Source organism: Stomoxys calcitrans, chromosome 2 (genome assembly GCF_963082655.1).
Source record: "Stomoxys calcitrans chromosome 2, idStoCalc2.1, whole genome shotgun sequence".
Lineage (NCBI taxonomy): Eukaryota > Metazoa > Arthropoda > Insecta > Diptera > Muscidae > Stomoxys > Stomoxys calcitrans.
Genome location: NC_081553.1, coordinates 68,244,044 through 68,263,737, shown reverse-complemented (window position 1 = coordinate 68,263,737; position 19,694 = coordinate 68,244,044). Strand labels below are relative to the sequence as shown.

At 38.1% G+C, this 19,694-nt stretch overlaps 1 protein-coding gene across 1 annotated transcript; it reads right to left on the bottom strand.

Moving 5' to 3' along the window:
- Positions 1-3,221: 3,221 nt before the first annotated feature.
- On the bottom strand, positions 3,222-17,474 carry LOC106082252 (uncharacterized). The gene is made up of 4 exons (XM_013244643.2): positions 17,437-17,474; positions 16,671-17,382; positions 4,494-4,646; positions 3,222-4,431 (listed from the first exon to the last, which is right to left on the bottom strand). Exons 2-4 carry the CDS (start codon positions 16,984-16,986, stop codon positions 4,262-4,264), a joined length of 639 nt encoding a protein of 212 aa, XP_013100097.1. The 5' UTR covers positions 16,987-17,382; positions 17,437-17,474; the 3' UTR covers positions 3,222-4,261.
- Between the last annotated feature and the right edge of the window lie 2,220 nt (positions 17,475-19,694).

The following is a 19,694-nucleotide window of genomic DNA, read 5'->3' as shown; positions in this document are numbered from 1 at the left end:
TAGACGCGAAAGCCGGGCAATGACAAAGGAAATGCTCCAAAGTCTCATCATAATCCCAGCATGCCCTACACATGCTATCACTTGCCGCACCGATTTTACATAAGTGAGCTCGTAGTCCTATGTGTCCCGTTATGATACCAATAGCTATACTGACCTCCTTCTTGCTTCCTTTCAGTAATAGCCTCGTCTTTTCACGATCTGGATACCCCCCTATAGGATTTTCGCCGTCCAACCGACCGTTTTGCTGTTCCACAATGTTGCATGCGCATTCGTCGCCCACTCTCTTAACTCGGTCTGCGTCGACCCGAAAGGCTTCGGGTTAACCAAGTTTATTGACGGCAGTCCACTGGCCTTCACTGCCAAATCCTCTGCCCTTTCATTTCCCCTTACTCCGTTATGGGCCGGCACCCAATCGATGCGGATTTTCCCATCCTCAGAGAAGGCCTTGATCTCCTTCTTACACTGCAAGACTGTTCGTGCCTTACCGTCCTGGTTGTTATTGCCCTTATGGCAATTTGACTGTCGGTAAAGATGTTCATACTCGACGTCCTCGCGTTAGCACCAAACCACTTCATGCATTCCGTGATCGCCCGGATCTCCGCCTGCAGGACCGTCTTATGGTCAGGCAGTCTAAAACAAATCTCAGTCCCTGGGTTCCCAGACCCACTCTGTCCTATAGCTTTGATCCATCCGTGTAACATGATCTTCCAGGTGGCTATACTAGGGTTCCGTCAATCCGAAACTGTGCCGCTGGCATCAATACCTCGCATTCGACTTCAAGGTTCATCTCAGGTATCCGATCGAAAACCTATTCACTTCCTTCCAGGTATCCGATCGGAAACCTCTTCCCTTCCTTCCAGGTTTCCTATCGTCGCCTCGATTATACCGCGATGGTATGAGCTGCTCCCATCCTCAATCCATTCTCCCATCGTCTTTAGTCTCTTAGCCCGCCACTCAATCGATGCTGATTCTGCATTTCTTAGAGAAGGCCTTGATCTCCTTCTTACACTGCAAGACTGTTCGTGACTTTACCGTCCTGGTTGTTATTGCCCTTATGGCAATTTGACTGTCGGAAAAGATGTTCACACTCGACGTCCTGGCGTTAGCACCACACCACTTCACGCATTTCGTGATCGCCCGGATCTCCGCCTGCAGGACCGTCTTATGGTCAGGCAGTCTAAAACAGATCTCAGTCCCTGGATTCTCAATGTAAACCCCCGGGCCCACTCTGGCCCCTAGCTTTGATCCATCCGTGTAACATGATCTTCCAGGTGGCTGTACTAGGGTTCCGTCAATCCGAAACTGTGCCGCTTGCAGCAATACCTCGCACTCGACTTCAAGGTTCATCTCAGGTATCCGATCGAAAACCTCTTCTCTTCCTTCCAGGTTTCCTATCTCCCGTCACTCAATCGATGCGGATTTTGCCATCCTCAGAGAAGGCCTTGATCTTCTTCTTACAGTGCAAGACTGTTCGTGACTTTGTCGTCCTGGTTGTGCTGGCCCACTCTGTCCTCTAGCTTTGATCCATCCGTGTAACATGATCTTTCAGATGGCAGTACTGGGGTTCCGTCAATCTAAGACTGTGCCGCTGGCAGCAGTATCTCGCACTCGACTTCAAGGTTCATCTGAGGTATCCGATCGGAAACCTCTTCTCTTCCTTCCAGGTTTCCTATCGTCCCCTCGATTATACCGCGATGGTATGAGCTGCTCCCATCCTCAATCCATTCTCCCATCGTCTTAAGTTTCATTGCCCGCCACCCAATCGATGTCGATTTTGCCATCCTCAGAGAAGACCTTAATCTCCTTCTTACACTGCAAGACTGTTTGTGACCTCACCGTCCTGATTGTTATTGCCGTTATGGCAATTTGACTGTCGGCAAAGATGTTCACACTCGACGTCCTCGCGTTAGCACCACACCAATTCACACATTCCGTGATCGCCCGGATCTCTGCCTTATTATTGTTTTAGACTGCCTGACCTTATTATGGACAGGCAGTCTAAAACAATGTATCTCAATGTAAACCCCCAAGCCCACTCTGTCCCCTAGCTTTGATCCATCCGTGTAACATGATCTTCCAGATGGCAGTACTAGGGTTCCGTCAATCCAAGACTGTGCCGCTGGCAGCAGTATCTCGCACTCGATTTCAAGGTTCATCTCAGGTATCCGATCGGAAACCTCTTCCCTTCCTTCCAGGTTTCCAAGATAACATGTTCTCTGAACCTGTTGTATGGTCCTTATGTTGCACTTTTTCTCCATGGCAGTCCACCAAACTACTGAGGCGTAAGTAAGTATTGGTCTAATCACGCTCCTATAGAGCCAGTGGACTATCCTAGGATTATACTTCTTAAGCCTCTAGTGTTAGCAATTCTTATCCGATATGGCTGAAATTTTGCACAATGAATTCCACCTTGGTCTCCAACAACCAAACTAAGTATGGCCCCAATCGATTCATAACTGTGTATAGCTAAAATATTGGGTTGCCCAAAAAGTAATTGCGGATTTTTTAAAAGAAAGTAAATGCATTTTCAATAAAACTTAGAATGAACTTTAATCAAATATACTTTTTTTTACACTTTTTTTCTAAAGCAAGCTAAAAGTAACAGCTGATAACTGACAGAAGAAAGAATGCAATTGCAGAGTCACAAGCTGTGAAAAAATTTTTCAACGCCGACTATATGAAAAATCCGCAATTACTTTTTGGGCAACCCAATAGCCAAGCAATTGCTATGCATTATCCTTTGTTTTGTCTATAAAGAGATATCGGCCAAGGAACTTGACAAATTCGATCCATGGTGAAAGGTATATAAGATTCGGCCCGGCCGAACTTAGCTCACTTTAAGTTGTTCTCTTTTGATCCAAAACTTTCACGGTAACTAGGATTTTTGCCACCTCTTAGATGGCTGTTGTACTGTATTCTTTATTTTAATTCCATTTTTATTGTGGTTCCTTTATGACTCCATTTCTGTTTTCTTTTTTAACCTTTATTTCGGAACATTTTCATAATTTTACATTTTAAATCTCTTTATTTGCCAGACTATAAATCATCTTTTTTAAGAAAGCTTTACTTTGCATTCAAAAAAAAAAAAAAATCTCTGCTTCCAACGAATTTCCTGTTTGGTCGCCAAGGACACAATTCATGAGATTCAAAATAAATTTGTAAGGTAACATCCTAATTGATTGGTGTTGGTTCCGGGAAATAAAACACACGCACAGGCGAAATGCTTTTCAATGAATTTTTATTCAGTTTGCTTTGTCTTTTGTTGGTTTTGGTTTTTTTTCTCCATTTTTTTTTTTTAATAAATACTTAAGATTAATGCAAAATAAATTATGTGATGATTCTTATATTTGTTGTGGTGCTTGTTGCTGTTATTTCAGCTAACTACTTAGCATAATGTGTTATTCTCTGTTGGGCGTGAAGTACTAAATACCGAACCGCAAGCATGAAGATAACAAACAAATGGTCTCTATGTGTGTGTGTGTGTGTGTGTTTGTCTGGGCTGAGTCAGCATTAAACCAAGTGCAAATGGAGTCCCTCCCAAAGGGAATATCCTTAAAGAAATACAACCTGAGTGTTTGTATATATATACAAGGATAAATACACAAGTATATGTATGTTTGTATGTAATTGTATAAAAGATTTATGCATATTAAATGACGACTTAGAATTTCTTATTTGTTAGGATAAACAACCTTTAAAGAGAGAATTTCGCACTTAATTTCGATGTGGGTTGCTTTAATTGTTGTTGTGCGGCTAAGCATCCCAGCTTAGGGCTGGTACTGGTCCCTTGTCAAACAGAGCATGAAGAGATTATGCAATAGTGGTTGCTTTCCTATTTTTTTTTTTTTTGCTATGATATGAGGGGATGGGGGCCAAAGACTTTAATGATGAGATGAAATAAATAAATTTTCATAATGTCAAGAGATGATGGAAATGCATGAAACTAGAAGTAGAAGCTTTATTCCAAGTGTTTTGCAAGAGCCAAGGGTCGTTAGGAAAATGGGCAAACATTTGAATTTTCCACATTTTCCTTTTGTTTAAGATAAAGATATTTGGTTTATAGCAAGTGAAAAAAAATGTCTAACTAAAATTATTTGGTTGCTAAATTCTAAAACTAATCAAAATTTAGTCTTTTTTCTACAAAGAAAAACAGGGGCTTTGATGTGTTGGAAAGGGTAGGGATGAAAATTAGAACAGATCAACAGTTAGAAGGCAGGTTTTTGCAAGGGAAAATTGCTACTTGAAGGAAGTAGCCGAAAGTTTAGAAGGGTTGAGCCAAACCGTAGTGGTTGTAGGCCAAATCGGAGGCAGCAGCTTGTCCATTGCGATTCCAGTCCGAGTGCACAATTTCAGCAGCAGGGCTACCGGTAATGTAGGCAGTGGTTATGTGTTCCTTTTTCTTGCCCAACAAATCCTTGAAGAAAGTGGCACCTATAAAAAAAACAAAAATATTTGTAGTTTTTCCTTTGTCGGGAAATTTCACAAACACTAACCAGCAAAGAAGAGAGCCAATAGGGAGATGGCCAAACTCTTGAGGGAAATGAATTTGATGATCATGAAGAGAACCTTAACAATAACGGCCTTCTTCAGTTTCAAAGCCAAGAGCAAGGGGACCATCATCTTTTTCATTTTCTTGCTGCGGGGTTCTGTAAGCAAACAAAAGAAAGAATTAATGATAATTAGTAAGGCGCCTAAAAGTATGCTTTAAATTATGATGCTAAGCCAAGCTTAACTTAAGCTTGATTTTAAGGAAACGGAAGTTGATGAAATCAAATGAGTGAAACTAACATGAAATAGTTTTATTTGGTTTAGGCCTATTTGAAAGCTTCACAACCAACTAATAAGAGGGAAACACATTATAGCGTTCAAATTTACTATAAAATGTTGTACTTGAATGTGTTTTATAATAAGTTTTATATAATAAGTAGTTCATAAATTACGCGCTAGAGGGGGAAAATTTTATTTATATGAAAGCAAATACAAATGCGTTGAGTTTGGCCGGCTAAATCTTTTCTTTTTTTTATATATCCTTCACCTTAAGATGGGGTTTACTAGTGTGATCAATAAACCGGATTTTTTCTAAAACCGATTTTGTAGATAGCCTTCTTTAACTCTATAATATCTTTTTAGAGTGGGGGCACTTCGTCCTGAATGTGAATATCGAATTCTTGCCACTGTAGCCTATGTCCGCATATGACGCTGAATGCCGGCGTTTGAATCCTGGCGAGAACATTGAACAAAATTTTAAGCGATGGTTATCCCCTCTTAATGCTGGAGACATTTGCGAGATACCATGCCATGCATGGTCATGTACAAAATTTTCCCCAAAGAGGTGTCGCACTGCGGCACACCGTTCGGACTCTGCTATAAGAAGGTCCCTTCTTATTGATAGACTCAACTTGAATCGGAGAGCACTCATTGATGTGTGAGAAGTTTGCCCCTGCTCGGTTCCTTAGCAAACTTTTACTGACATAACCAATCTCCGAGATCTGGTATTTTTAAAAAACTAGAGTAAGGGAAGTGCTATTAAAGGGAAACATTTTGACTCAAATATGGAAATCAAATTCGTGTTACACTCCCAAATCCCTTTAATTTGTGCCCCATATTGCCATGGTTGGTAAAAATGAACCATTTGGAGGGTGATTTCGGGCTAGGGCGGCCACCGGCACTTTGTTCCAAAAATAGTTATCAAATTCTTTCATTATTCCCAATTACCATTGATTTGAACTCCATATTGCTATAGTCGGAAATGAAGTTCAGTTTAGGTGGTGATTTAGGGCGTACCTCCAAACTCTTGACTCCAAAATTGGATATCAAATTGGTATTCTACTCTCTGCCATAATGGGTCAATTAACCTATTCGATGTATTTTTAGGAGGAAAAGCACCACGTAGACTTGAACGCAAATTTTAATGTCATATTCGTAGTCAACTCCCAAATATCTTAGATTTGAATCCCGTATAGCCGTGGTCCTCCCATAGCAAATGCAAATTTTGCCCATGAACATTCCACTAAGGAACAGTGGCAAACTTCTCACATATCATTGAGTGCAGTCCGATTCAAGTTTAAGCTCAATGATAAGGGGCCTCCTTTTTATAGCCGAGTCCGAATGGCGTCCCGCAGTGCGACACCTCTTTGGAGAGAAGTTCTACATGGCATAGTACCTCACAAATGTTGCCAGCATTAGGAGGGGAAAACCACCGCTGAATTTTTTTTTATGGTCTCGCCAGGATTCGAACCCAGGCGTTCAGCGTCATAGGCGGACATGCTAACCCCTGCGCTACGGTGGCCTCCCATTACTTGGACCTAATTTTTTATGTCATGTTTGTAATCTACTGTCGAATACTTTTTATTTGAGTCCCATATTCATAGGAACGTCAGATATATCTGTTGAGAGGAGTTTTGGGGTTGGGGCGCCCGACTGGGTACTTTCTAGTCTCCAATACTTTTCATTTGATACCCATATTGTGCGTATCAGTGTTCTTTTGGTTTCGGACGGCGTTTTTGTGGTAAGGGGAAGGGTCCGCCCCTTCCGATATCAACAAATTATAAAGCCTATTCCTTCTTTCTGACTATATTCGTAATCTACTCACGAATACCTTTCATTTGAGTCCCACATTGTCATGCTCGTCCAATAAACTTATTTAAGGGTGTCTTGGGATGGGGGCGGCCGCACAGTTTCTGGGACCCAATTTTTAATATGAAATTCGCACTCTACTCCTAAATACCTGAGACCCATATTATCCTGGTCGGTACACTTTTATTTTTGGGTTATAATTTTGGGGTATGGGGGAGGGTTCGCCCCCCTTCCGATATCAAAAATTTATACAGCCTATGTTTCCTTTCAGACTAACCTACACAATATGTGAAAATCTCAAGGTAATCGGTTCAGCCATTTTTGAGTCTATACGAAACAAACAAACAAATTTATTTTTATATATAAGATGAGCAGATCTACCTGGGCCTCATTTGGCGTGGGCATAGAAGTTCTCAATTGTACTTAAAAGATAAAATTTCAACCTAATTGATTTAAATTTAAACAAGTGACTTTGACTTGCTATGTCTTCTTGCTCCAAGCTAATATTGGGTTGCCCAAAAGGTAATTGTCGGTAATATATTTAGTATTAATATAGTCGGCGTTGACAAATTTTTTCAACGGCTTGTGACTCTGTAATTGCATTCTTTCGTCTGTCAGTTATCAGCTGTTACTTTAAGCTTGCTTTAGAAAAAAAGGGGGTACCACATGTATTAAAAGAAATTCATTTAACAAACCGAATCAACGCTTGGGATATGCACCTTAAACGCAATGAATTCGATCCGTTTTTAAAACGAATCATAACTGGAGATGAAAAGTGGATTGTTTACAACAACGTTAGTCGAAAACGATCATGGTCCAAGCATGGTGAACCAGCTCAAACCACTTCAAAGGCTGATATCCACCAAAAGAAGGTTATGCTGTCTGTTTGGTGGGATTGTAAGGGTGTGGTATATTTTGAGCTGCTTCCAAGGAACCAAACGATTAATTCGGATGTTTACTGTCAACAATTGGACAAATTAAATACAGCCATCAAGGAGAAGCGACCAGAATTGGTCAATCGTAAAGGTGTCATATTCCACCAGGACAACGCTAGACCGCACACATCTTTGGTCACTCGCCAAAAACTAAGTGAGCTTGGCTGGGAACTTTTGATGCATCCACCATATAGCCCTGACCTTGCACCATCAGACTACCATCAATTTCGATCTTTGCAGAACTCCTTAAATGGTAAAATGGCAAAAGATTATCGAACAAAATGGCAATTATATATTTGATTAAAGTTCATTCTACGTTTTATTAAAAATGCATTTACTTTTAAAAAATCCGAAATTACTTTTTAGGCAACCCAATATTTTCCTTGAGCATCACCATCTTTCAGGTCTATATAAAATATTCACATTATTTGAAACTTATTTTCTACTTATTTTTATTAATTTTTTTGGCCCTCAATATTATTTTTAAATATTATTTCACTTTATTGCTCTAAACAATTTGTTGCCACTGGTAATGAGAAATGCGTACATTAAACTCCCTAACTGCTACATTAAATTCATTCATTTTATACTTGAAATGCAAACTCAAAATCCAATTTAAATTTTCAGCATTATTTGCCCGAAAAAAATATTCATCGTTTAGGATTTATTTGCATATTTTGACAAACATTTCTCTTTATGATTATTTTTGTCTTGCCAGTAGGTTTTGTTATTTTTTTCTTTTCTTTATGCTGCTTGCTCTTATCAGATATCATTTGTCTTTGTGGTTGTTGTCATTTATAATTTGTATTATTGTTGTTTTGTTATTTTGTCAAAAATAAACGCAACAGCATAAGCATTTTAATTACCCACGGCTTCTCGATGGTTGGATATAATTCACTTTTTTTCTTTCTTCCATTACATTAATGACATATTTTTTGTGTATGCATGGTTTAAGCCTGGATTAGGGAATTTACGAAAATTAATTTCACTTTCTAAGATAAACAAAAACACAACGCTAGAGATATTTAATGAATGTTGAAGTCAATGAAAGGGGGAAAAAGAGGCTTTACATTTTTGTAATATTCTTGTATTATGTCAACTGAAGGAAAATAAGTGTTATTTCGAATGAGATCTTTGAGATGGATTGAGTATACATTTCATAAAGACTGCAAAATATCAATCAGAGAGAGGTTTAACACCAGTTCGCAGATGGAATGTTCATGGCCAAATTTGCTTGCAAACTATTAATTATAATATGTGATAATATGTTTTTAGGTTTTTGTTTTCAGATTTTTCCCTTTTTTAGGACTCTCCATAGAAATCTTTTTACTCACTTCCCCTTTGATGAGCACGTTTGAACTAACTTGTTAGTTGGGGTAATATTTAAAATATATTTCCTCATAACACATGAATCTGAGGATTTACGGTCATTTTAAGTTATTTTGAAATATATTTTAAAAGTTGTGTATTTTTTACTAATAAGCGGTTGTTTCCAGCACCCTCTATTGTAAAATCACAATTTAAAATATTACCTCCACTAACACCTATGTCACACTTTGAATTACAATACTCTCCACCATAGGATGGGTTATATTAATTTTGTCCGTCCGTTTGTAACACATCGAAATTTTGATCTGAGATCCAACACAGTACGTATATTCTTGATCGTCATGACAATCTGAGTTGATTTAGCAATGTCCGTACGTCTGTTTGTCGAAATCACTCTAACTTTCGACGATGTAAGGCACGGTGCTTAAAATTTTGCAGAAACTTTACTTTACTTTAATTGGCAATGACAGAACATTTGTTTCACTAGCCGAACGTAGAATAGCGTTCCAAGCGCCTAGATCTTCTGCGCTCATTCTAAAATCTCTGACACCAATTTTGCAGAAATGCTTCGTATTAGTGTAGGTCAATTGGGAATGTTGATGGTCCCATATAGCTCCCATATTAACCTTACTCTCGATTATACTTCTTGAGCCTCAACAGAGAGTAATTCTGATCCGATTTATCCAAAATTTTGTACTATGACTTTTTTATGACGTTCGACAGATATTCCCAGAAGAAGTATTATCTTCCGATTACGTTTCTCGAGCCTTGTCCGATATAGCTGAAATTGTGCACAGTGACTTCTCCTGTGACCTCTTTATATCTACCAAGTGTTGCCTGAAGAGGTCTAAAACCTGCAGGTCTAGAACCACAGTTTTTGTCTGATTTGGCTGAAACGCAATGACTCTGATATGACCTTCAACATTCGTGCCAAATATGGTCTGAGTCTGTCCTTAACCTAATATAGCTCCCATATGAATCAATCACCCTTTTTTTATTCTTGATCCTCTATATGGCAAATTACCGTGCAAAGGACTGGACAAATGCGATCTATAGTGGAGGCTTTATAAGATCCGTCCCCGCACTACCTGATATTCCAATATTAGGATCTTTCCTATCTTAGTTTTCCGAATCCTGAGTAAACGGACTTCTTGAGAGTGAATGAAAGTTCTATCGTCGAGTCCCTGTTCGATAGGTTGTACTTAATTTCCCGTTCCTCCGTTGCTTGATGTTCCTATATAAGGATCTTTGCCTACCCCAGTTTTCCGAATCCTGATAAAATCGGTGATGGTTCCATCGTCGGCTTCCTATTCGCTAGGTTGTAATGAATCTCTCGTCCGTGCACTGCCTGATATTTCTATATTAGAATCATTTCCTATCCCAGTCTTTCGAATCTTAAGAAAGTCGGTGATGGTTCCTTCGTCTGCTTTCTGTTCTTGGACTGTATGGAGTTTCAAGTCCTTGTACTGCCTGATGTTTTAATATTAGTATCTTTGTTTATCCTGTTCTTCCCAATATAGAGAAGGTTGGTGATGGTCTCTTCGTCTGCCATCTGTTAGTTATGTCGTATAGCCCTGTCACTGATCTACATGATCAGTCTCAGGTCTTCGATGATATGCTTCCTGGGCACTGTGAGTGATAGATGTAGCTTCTTTTGGAAGTCACAGTCCTCACAGGGCCAGTGCGCGCTTTATTCGTTCTTGTCTCGACTTTATCTCCCACCGTAGCGTACTGTATGGAGACTTCCTTGAGGGAGGGCTGGATTAGTCTTCTTAAAGTACTTTAGAGCGGTAAGTCCTTTTTCTGTGTTTTAGGAGTGTTATGTTCTTTGAAGTGGTTGGAATTTCAGATCTCTCTCTCTACCAGCATCTTGCCCTTTCGCCTGATTACGCTGCCAGTTTATACTTCCTCGTGCGCCGGATTGCTTCTGTTTTTCCTTACTTGTTAACTTCTGTTTTCCTTACTTGTGAAGCTATGCAGTTGGCGGCGATAGAGGAATATAAGTGTGTTAGAATTCAACCTAAACTATAGGAATCTGCATTGGAGACTTTGGATTCAATTTTAGTACAAGTCTTCCGTCACAAAGGAGAATAGTTAGGCAGCATCAGGGATGCTCCACCGTATAAAGGTCCACCTTTGAGATAAGGCTTATGCTGAGACTTAAACGTGGAGCAAATACAAACAGACTCAGATTTTCAATATATTGATCGAAAAACGAAACATACTGATGAAAGCCGCCGTGGCGCGGAGGCTAGTATGTACGCCTATGACGCCGAATACTTGGGTTCGAATTTCGGCATGAACATCAGAAAAATTTTTTAGCTGTGGTTAACCCCTCACTAATACAGGCTACATTTGTGAGGTGTAATGCCATGTTAAAACTTCTCTATCAAGTGGTGCCGCTACGCAGCACGCCATTTCAACTCGGCATAAAAAATGAGGCCCCTTATCATTGAGCGTAAACTTTAATCGGACTGCACTCATTGATATGAGAGAAATATCCTCTTAATGGAATGTTAATGGCAAATTTAGTAGTTAGTAGAGAGAAAAACGTACAAATACGTGGGGTAAATTGATAGTTGTGCAGCCACTACATTAGAGCTCAACCGTTGTCGCTCGTTGTCGTTGGCGCTCCTGTCATAGTTTTTTACGAACAATTTGTTAAATCTCTTGGTGTGTTGGGGAGAAGTTCTGATCTCCAATTGCACTTTATTTTGTGTTATTTTGTTTAATTTTTTATTTTATTATATTTTATTTTATTTTATTTTAATTTGTTTTATTAATTTTGTTTAATTTTCTTTATTTTACTACACTTTATATTATTTTTTATGTTGTTATATTAAAACTGTTTTTTTGTAAAATCTCAATAACATTTTGACAATTCAGCCAAATTATTCAAATGTTATTTCTGCCACTATTTTCATTTTTTTTGTTGCTTCAACAATTGCATTATTTTCATTGCTCCGATAGTGGCGGAAGCAACTTGAACATTGTTCATTTGGTGTACGTGCCCGCTTTAAATGATTGCTAAATTCGGCGCCCCTCCCTTGACCGACCACACAGAGAAAGTCTCACTTTCCACACCAAATGCTGTCTCACATTAAGGTTGACAAAATAGTACGTGCACTGCTGAGTACGCCACTCGATTTGAACAAATGAACGTCGAAGTCGACATATAGACATCGCATAAGAGATGGGCATGTGTCTTTTTGGCTGTCTGTATTTTTTTTCGGTGATGGCCGATAAAACGCAAATGAAATGTTTCAAATATTTACGTGAGTAGATTTTTCAAAGATTGATTTAAACCAACAAAAAGGCGGCAAATGCAAGAAAGTGAAGTGAAACTGTGACTGTTGTATAAAATGATGGAATATTTTTTTGGGGAATATGCTGGGGGAATGGAAAGCTAAATAAGATTTTCCTCATCCACATAATGCGATGTTTGTGGTTGAAGAAAAAATTACTAAATAAAAATTGATTAACGGAAGTGGTGCAAGTGTGGTCTTGTGATGGAAATTGGCTTGAATTGATGATATTTAAGGAATATTTTAGAAGTATTAGGTATGTGCGTTTTAGTTTATTTTCTAAAAATGTGAAACACGAACCAATGACTTCTTGTTATGGTAATGACTTTTGATAATTTAATTTGGACATTTTGCATCAGGGAAAATAATGATGGTGGAAAGATTGGATAAAGGTATTAGATTTAAATACATGAAACTGTCACAGGAAAAGCTAAGACGTAAAAATACTAAGGCTATGGTTTTTGTAAACGTTTCCGTTGGAACTTTTTACAGACTATCTAGCATCGAAACTAGTTCCAACTTTGAAACCGTGTTATACTATGTTCAGACCAAAGCTGTTTTGAGCAAACGACTCTGTTTTCCCTTTATAATGCCCTGAGAACGACTCGTTTTTCCTTTACCATTTATAAGGCCAAAACGACTCGTTTGCCACAAAAACGAGTCATTTAAATCATGTGAGCCCAAATAAATGGTTAAAATATGATAAATAAACACAGAATAATGTCAAAAAATTCAAATAGATTTTTTTTTCAAAAAATATTTGTAAAATCAACAAAATTGTACTGATAAACCAAGAGTGTGAAAAATTGCAATTTCCAAAAGATCTCAATTAGTGTGAACGGTTGAGATGAATTTTAATTATTTTTTAAAAAGTCTCTTAATTACCGTTAAAAATTGCTTATCCGTTAAAAACATTTGCTAACTAATGTTATCTCCCTTAAACATATTTGCAAAGTATACTCGTCCTTTTCGAACTGTCCCAGGTGGCAATTCGTCACCTCGAGCGTGAAACCCTTATAAAAGTGGTAGGTTTTTTCCATGTAAGGGAACGAAAACTGCGACCGGTCCCTATCACCAGAGGACCTATCCCGTGACAGGTTTGGGACCTGTCCCATTTCCCGTAGGGTTAAGTTATCATCTTTTATAATTTTTTTATGCGAGTGTACCAATATGACATTGGTGGTATATACATTTCGTCATTCCGTAAAAAACACCTCGAACATTGATCGAAACCTGATACGTGAAACAGTTTTCAGTTAAGCGTAGTTCGGATAAGTGAAATCAAAATTCCAGCTAAGCGATATTAGCATAAGTGCGATTAAATTTTTACGTCAACTTACTAATTATGTATGAAATAACTTAAATAAGTTAAAAAAGAGCACTGCTCAGAAAAACTCTTTGAAAGTCAGAGATAATCTTAAGCGAAAGATCAAGATAGGTTTTTTCAATTTTTATTGATAGCACAAAATTTTCCAATTCCAGATAATTTCCCATAGAAATGAATTTTTCACTTATACGCTTTCAGTTTCACATAAAAACAGAATTTGGAGTGTAAAATCCTTTTCAGTTTTGCTTTATTTCCAGTTAAGCGATTTCCACTGCATTGACTACCACCAAAAATGAATAGTTATTTCCACCAAGTTTCACTTAAAAGGGTTTTTGCACTAAAGCGTATTGCAGTTATGCGGTTTCGACTGTATATTTGGGATGTAAAATCCATTTCAGTTTAGCTAAATTTTCAATTTCATATTTCATATTTTCATATTTCACATAAAAACAGAAATTGGGGTGTAAAATCCTTTTCAGTTTAGTTTTATTTCCAGTTAAGCGATTTCAACTGCATTGACTACCACGAAAAATGAATGGTAATTTCCATCAAGTTTCACCTAAGCGGTTTTTTTTTTCACTTAAGCAGTTTTTTTTCGCTTAAGCGGTTTTTTCGCTCAAGAGGTTTTTTTTCCACTTAAGCGGTTTTTCACTTAAGCATTTCTTTTTCACTTAAGCACATTACAGTTATGTGGTTTCCAATGTATATTTTCTTGAGTGTCTGGCCATTCTGCGTCACTTAAGCGGTTTTTTTCACCTAAGCGGTTTTTTCACTTAAGCGGTTTTTTTCACTAAAGCGTATTACAGTTATGTGGTTTCCACTGTATATATTCTTCAGTGTCTGGCCATTCTGCGTCAATTTGGCCATGTTCGTCTGTCTGTCAAAAGTACGCTTACTTTCAAAGGTGTAAAGCTAGATGCTTGAAATTGTACACAAATTCATTCTAATACTCCAGTCAGAAGGAGTTCCACTTCAGGTTCTCATTTCTTTGAGAACCTGCCTGATTTAGCGGATGTGATCATTCGCAAGTTTTTGGGCTGTTTAAAGGGATCTGGATGGTTTAACGGTAGAAACTAGAAGGGATTTTTCTTCTCCTGTTGCCGTGGTATAACAATGGTTGAATAAAATCGTCTAAGTGAGTCTGATGGAAGACCCCTACTTAAACCTTTCATAACAGATTTATTCGAAATTTTTCTAATTTTTTTTTTTATAGAAAATTTAGTCAAAATTGTGTTTTTATTTTTGAGCTCGTCTCGTAAGAGAAACAAACAAAAAATTGTAAAATTTAATGATCTCGCCCTTGCAGGCAAAAAACTTGAAAAAATGAAAAATTCGGCAGAGCCCGGCCAGGATTCGAACCTGGGCACACAGAGCAACAGCGAGAGCCATTGCCGTTGTCTTAGAGTTCGAAGCTATCAATACAACTTCCAACTGATGAACAAAATCATGTGTGGTACGGAAGAAATGTAATTTACCACAGACAGAATGTCTGCCATTACACAAAAATACATGCATTGGAAAAAGTACAGCTAATAGACAGGGTTGTCGAGCGTGGTTAATGTGGTAATTGTATCATAGATGCGTTTTCGCTATTAATACGTTTCAAATACAACATACCAATGCACGGACCTTGAAACCATCACACCAAATATGGCTGGAAAAGTCTTTTAACCAAAGACGAAACGTGTCCCATAGTGGTTGGTGTGGGTTGCTAACTTTGGCTTTCCTTTTCCATTTACATCTCCGATCATTGAGTTCGTCTCGAAAGAGAAACAAGCCAAAATTGTAAAATTTTATTTCTTAAAAAAAAAAAAAAATTAAAGCGAGCTTAGTTCGACAAGGCTGAATCTTATATACCCTCTTTGAATGACTTTTTCAATATGTATATGGGTTTACATCAAGTTATTGATCGATAGAAGCCATAGAAGAATACCACTTCCAAAATTTCACGCAAATCGAGTAAAAATTGCGGCCATCAGCGGCTTAGAGTGTCAAACTGAAAGATGGGTTTATATGTCAGCAATATCCGGTTCTGAACCGATTTGAACCATTATAAGCACAGTTGTAGGAAGAAAATACTACGTTCAAAATTTCAGCCAAATCGGAAAGAATTTCGCCTCTAGGGGGCGCGAATACCCCCATCCTATGGTGAAGGGTATAAAAATATTAGAATTAAAATTTTGTAAAAATTTTTAATGAAAACATTTTTTGAGAATTCATATCTGTAGCTGTTACTATTAAAATTTTGTTTCAAAAAAATTCTTTTTAAATTTTATGAGCAGTATGGCTATGTTAAATGACGACCGATGGGAATCGCCCCACACGAAGGGTTGGGTAATCCACATGCAAATGAATAGACGAATAACCTATAGTTCCCATGTCATAAGAATAAGCTAAGTGCCATTCCTGGTTAATTGTCATAACACGGTTCTGTAGACGAAAATCAGCTAAACATCGGTAGATGTGACCATATTACGACTATAGTAAAATTACAGACAGTCTTTAAATGTAAAGGCCATTTGTAAGATAACGCTCGATAAGCTGAGGAGATTGTGACATTATTAGATGACACCACCAACTTCACATTGCAATTTATTTTTGTTTTATTTCCAAACCAACGTAGCGCAGAGGTAAGCATGTCCGCCAATGACGCTGAATGCCTGGGTTCGAATCCTGGCGAGACCATCAGAACAAATTTTCAGCGGTGGTTTTCCCCTCGTAATGTTGGCAACATTTGTGAGGTACTATGCCATGTTAAACTTCTCTCCACAGAGGTGTCGCACTGCGGCACGCCGTTCGGACTCGGCTATATAAAAGAGGCCCCTTATCATTGAGCTTAAACTTGAACCGGACTGCACTCATTGATATATGAGAAGTTTGCCCCTTTACCTTAGTGGAATGTTCATGGGCAAAATTTGCAATTTTTATTTCCAAACCTATATTTAGGTAGCGGAAATTTTATGAGTTAATTTATGTCACATTTATACATTTTTATGATTTTTTTTTTAAATTTTTTTATTCTGTATGAATTTAATATTTTTTTAATCATGTCAAAATGGTCTTTATGTCTTTTATCACTTCTGATTGTTTATATTGCACTCAATTTGATCTCAGTGTTCCATATCTTTTTCTTTAGCTTCAGCCTTTTCTCACTTTTTGTTTCTTTTTTTAAATTTTTCCTCCTTCCAAAAAACTCACCTTCAATGGCACGACCATTTGAAGTTTCTTCTTCCTCTTCATCCACATCGGGGAAGGAGAAGTTCAATTGGTGAGTTTGCAAATAACGTTCGGCGCGTTCTTCGAAAGTTTCCACAGCTTTGGTGGCAGGACCAAAGGCGCGACCGTTTTCAGAGCGTTCAATGCGCATGCCACCGAACAAGGGCAGCGAGGCTTCATTGTCGATTTTGTTGATCATATTCACTAAATCCTTTTCTGTGGTATCCTGTTTGGGCAAGGCAACAGCACCGCACACAAAGGTGGCCACGAAGACGACACAAATGATTTTCGTATACATTTTTAATGGATTTTTATTTTGTGTTTCTTTTAATAATTTCTTAATAGAATGTTTTTTAAACTTAATTTAAGTTTCGTTTTTAGTGTTTGTATTTTTTGTGATTTTTTCTCTTTTTTTTTGTTGATTTAAGGCACTACACACCACACAACAGTTGGCTTGAAACGATAAAACGATATTGTGATTGATTAAATGTCCACCATGGGTATTTATAATGCGATGACACTCTGCCCCCAAAGTTTCATTGCGAATTGTCGTTGAAAACTTTTTCCAATAACCAAAAATGTCCATATATACAAAGCCCATCATAGTCCATACAAGCTCAGCAGGTTGGGGTAAGAAAGCCAACAACAATTTTAAATTCCTCTGTCCACCTGCCATGGCACGGCATACAATTTGCTGCAAGAGGGTTTTGGTCATGTTCTGTCTATGTATTGGTTAGCTTAAACATACCCCTTTAAGAACGGGCATGGCTTGAGTTTGGTAATGCTCGTTCGTCAATTTCTTCGATAATACCGAACAATTTCTTTTGCGCTTTATAAATTTTTAATGCATTATCTAAAATTTATTCAAACATCAAAGCCCATGGCAGGCAAGCACTTTGCTTTTTTGATGACATTTCTTAAAAGTAACTTCTTGCCATTAGGCCATTACCAATACCATCAGAAAGCAAAGGCACTATGCATGCCATTAGCCATATTGGTCTAAACACATTGGCTAACAGCACTTGTTGCTTGAATCGTATCTTTTTTTGAAAAATAACTCTCCACACACCCTCACTTGCCACATACTTGCACTCAATTCGGACACGTTCCATCAAACGAAAGGGAAGTCTCGTCTACATTTTGTTGGAGTTTTTTTTGTCAGATACGGAAATTTTTTTCAATATTTTATTTTGTTTTGCTTGGTGTCATACATAGTGAATTTCTTTGATTACACTAGGCAACAAAATTAACAAGCAAAATTTATTACAAAAAAGTTATAAAACCATTGCGACTTCATTATAAATGTCATGCAAATCGGTAAAAAATTGTAGTTACTACACTTAATGAGAGTAAATCGGGCCAATTGTATATATGGGAGCTATATCTAAATCTGATCCGATTTTTACCAAAATTGATAGCGTTTATCTTTAGGCTTAGATAGTGATATATGCAAAATTTCGGGATGATTGAATAACAAATACGATCTCCGACTTAGTTAAAACTAGTAAAAACTAGCTAAGTTCGGCCGGGCCGAATCTTATATACCCACCATGGATCGCATTTGTCGAGTTCTATAGACCGTCTATTGGCTATAGACTGATTCAAATCATAATTAACACGTATGTTGATGGTCATGAGAGGATTCGTCGTACAAAATTTCAGGCAAATCGGATAATAATTGTTACCTCTAGAGGCTCAAAAAGTCAAGATCCCAGATCCGTTTATATGACAGCTATATCAGGTCATTGGCCGATTTGAACCTTATTTAGTACAGTTGTTGGAAATCATAGCAAAACACGTCGCAATCGGTTTATATGGCAGCTATATCAGGGTATTGACCGATTTGAACCTTATTTAGCACAGTTGTTGGAAGTCATAGCAAAACACATTGTGCAAAATTTAATTCCAATCGGGTAAGAATTGCGCCCTCTAGAGGCTCAAGAAGTCGAGACCCAAGATCGGTTTATATGGCAGCTATATCAAGTTATGAACCGATTTGCACCATACTTAACACAGTTGTTGAAAGTCATAACATAACACATAGTGCAAACAATTGCGCCCTCTAGAGGCTCAAGAAGTCAAGGCCCAAGATCCGTCTATATGGCAGCTATATCAGGTTATTGACCGATTTGAACCTTATTTAGCACAGTTATTGGAAGTTATAGCAAAACACGTCGTGCTAAATTTCATTCCAATCGGATAAGAATTGCGCCCTCTAGAGGCTCAAGAAGTCGAGACCCAAGATCGGTTTATTTGGCAGCTATATCAGGTAATGAAGTGATTTGAACCATACTTAGCACAGGTTTTGGAAGTCATAACATAACACGTCTTGCCAAATTTCATTCCAATCCTATAAGAATTGCGCCCTCTGGAGGCTCAAGAAGTCAAGACCCAAGATCGGTTTATATGGCAGCTATATTAGGTTATGAACTGATTTACACCATACTTAGCGCAGTTATTGGAAGTCACAACATAACACGTCGTGCAAAATTTTATTCCAATCGGATAACAATTGCGCCCTCTAGAGGCTCAAGAAGTCAAGGCCCAAGATCCGTTTATATGGCGGCTATATCAGGTTATTGACCGATTTAAACCTTATTGAGCACAGTTATTGGAAGTTATAGCAAAACACGTCGTGCTAAATTTCATTCCAATTGGATAAGAATTGCGCCCTCTAGAGGCTCAAGAAGTCAAGAAGTCAAGACCCAAGATCGGTTTATATAGCAGCTATATCAGGTTATGATCCGATTTACACCATACTAAGCACAGTTATTGGAGGCCATAACATAACATGTGGTGCAAAACTTTATTCCAATCGGAGAAGAATTGCGCCCTCTAGAGGCTCAAAAAGGCAAGACCCAAGATCGGTTTATATGGCAGCTATGTCAGGTTATGAACCGATTTGAATCTAATTTAGCACAATTGGTGGAAGTCACAGCAAAACTCGTCGTGCAAAATTTCATTCCAATCGAATCAGAATTGCGCCCTCTAGAGGCTCAAGAAGTC

Bases quoted from the DNA above. Each gene is read 5' to 3' on its own strand.
- LOC106082252 (XM_013244643.2), bottom strand. From the start codon at position 16,986: ATGTATACGAAAATCATTTGTGTCGTCTTCGTGGCCACCTTTGTGTGC. The intron at 4,647-16,670 runs GTGAGTTTTTTG...GTTTGCTTACAG, and splicing joins AAATGGTCGTGCCATTGAAG to AACCCCGCAGCAAGAAAATG. The intron at 4,432-4,493 runs GTTAGTGTTTGT...TTTTTTTTATAG, and splicing joins ATTGGCTCTCTTCTTTGCTG to GTGCCACTTTCTTCAAGGAT.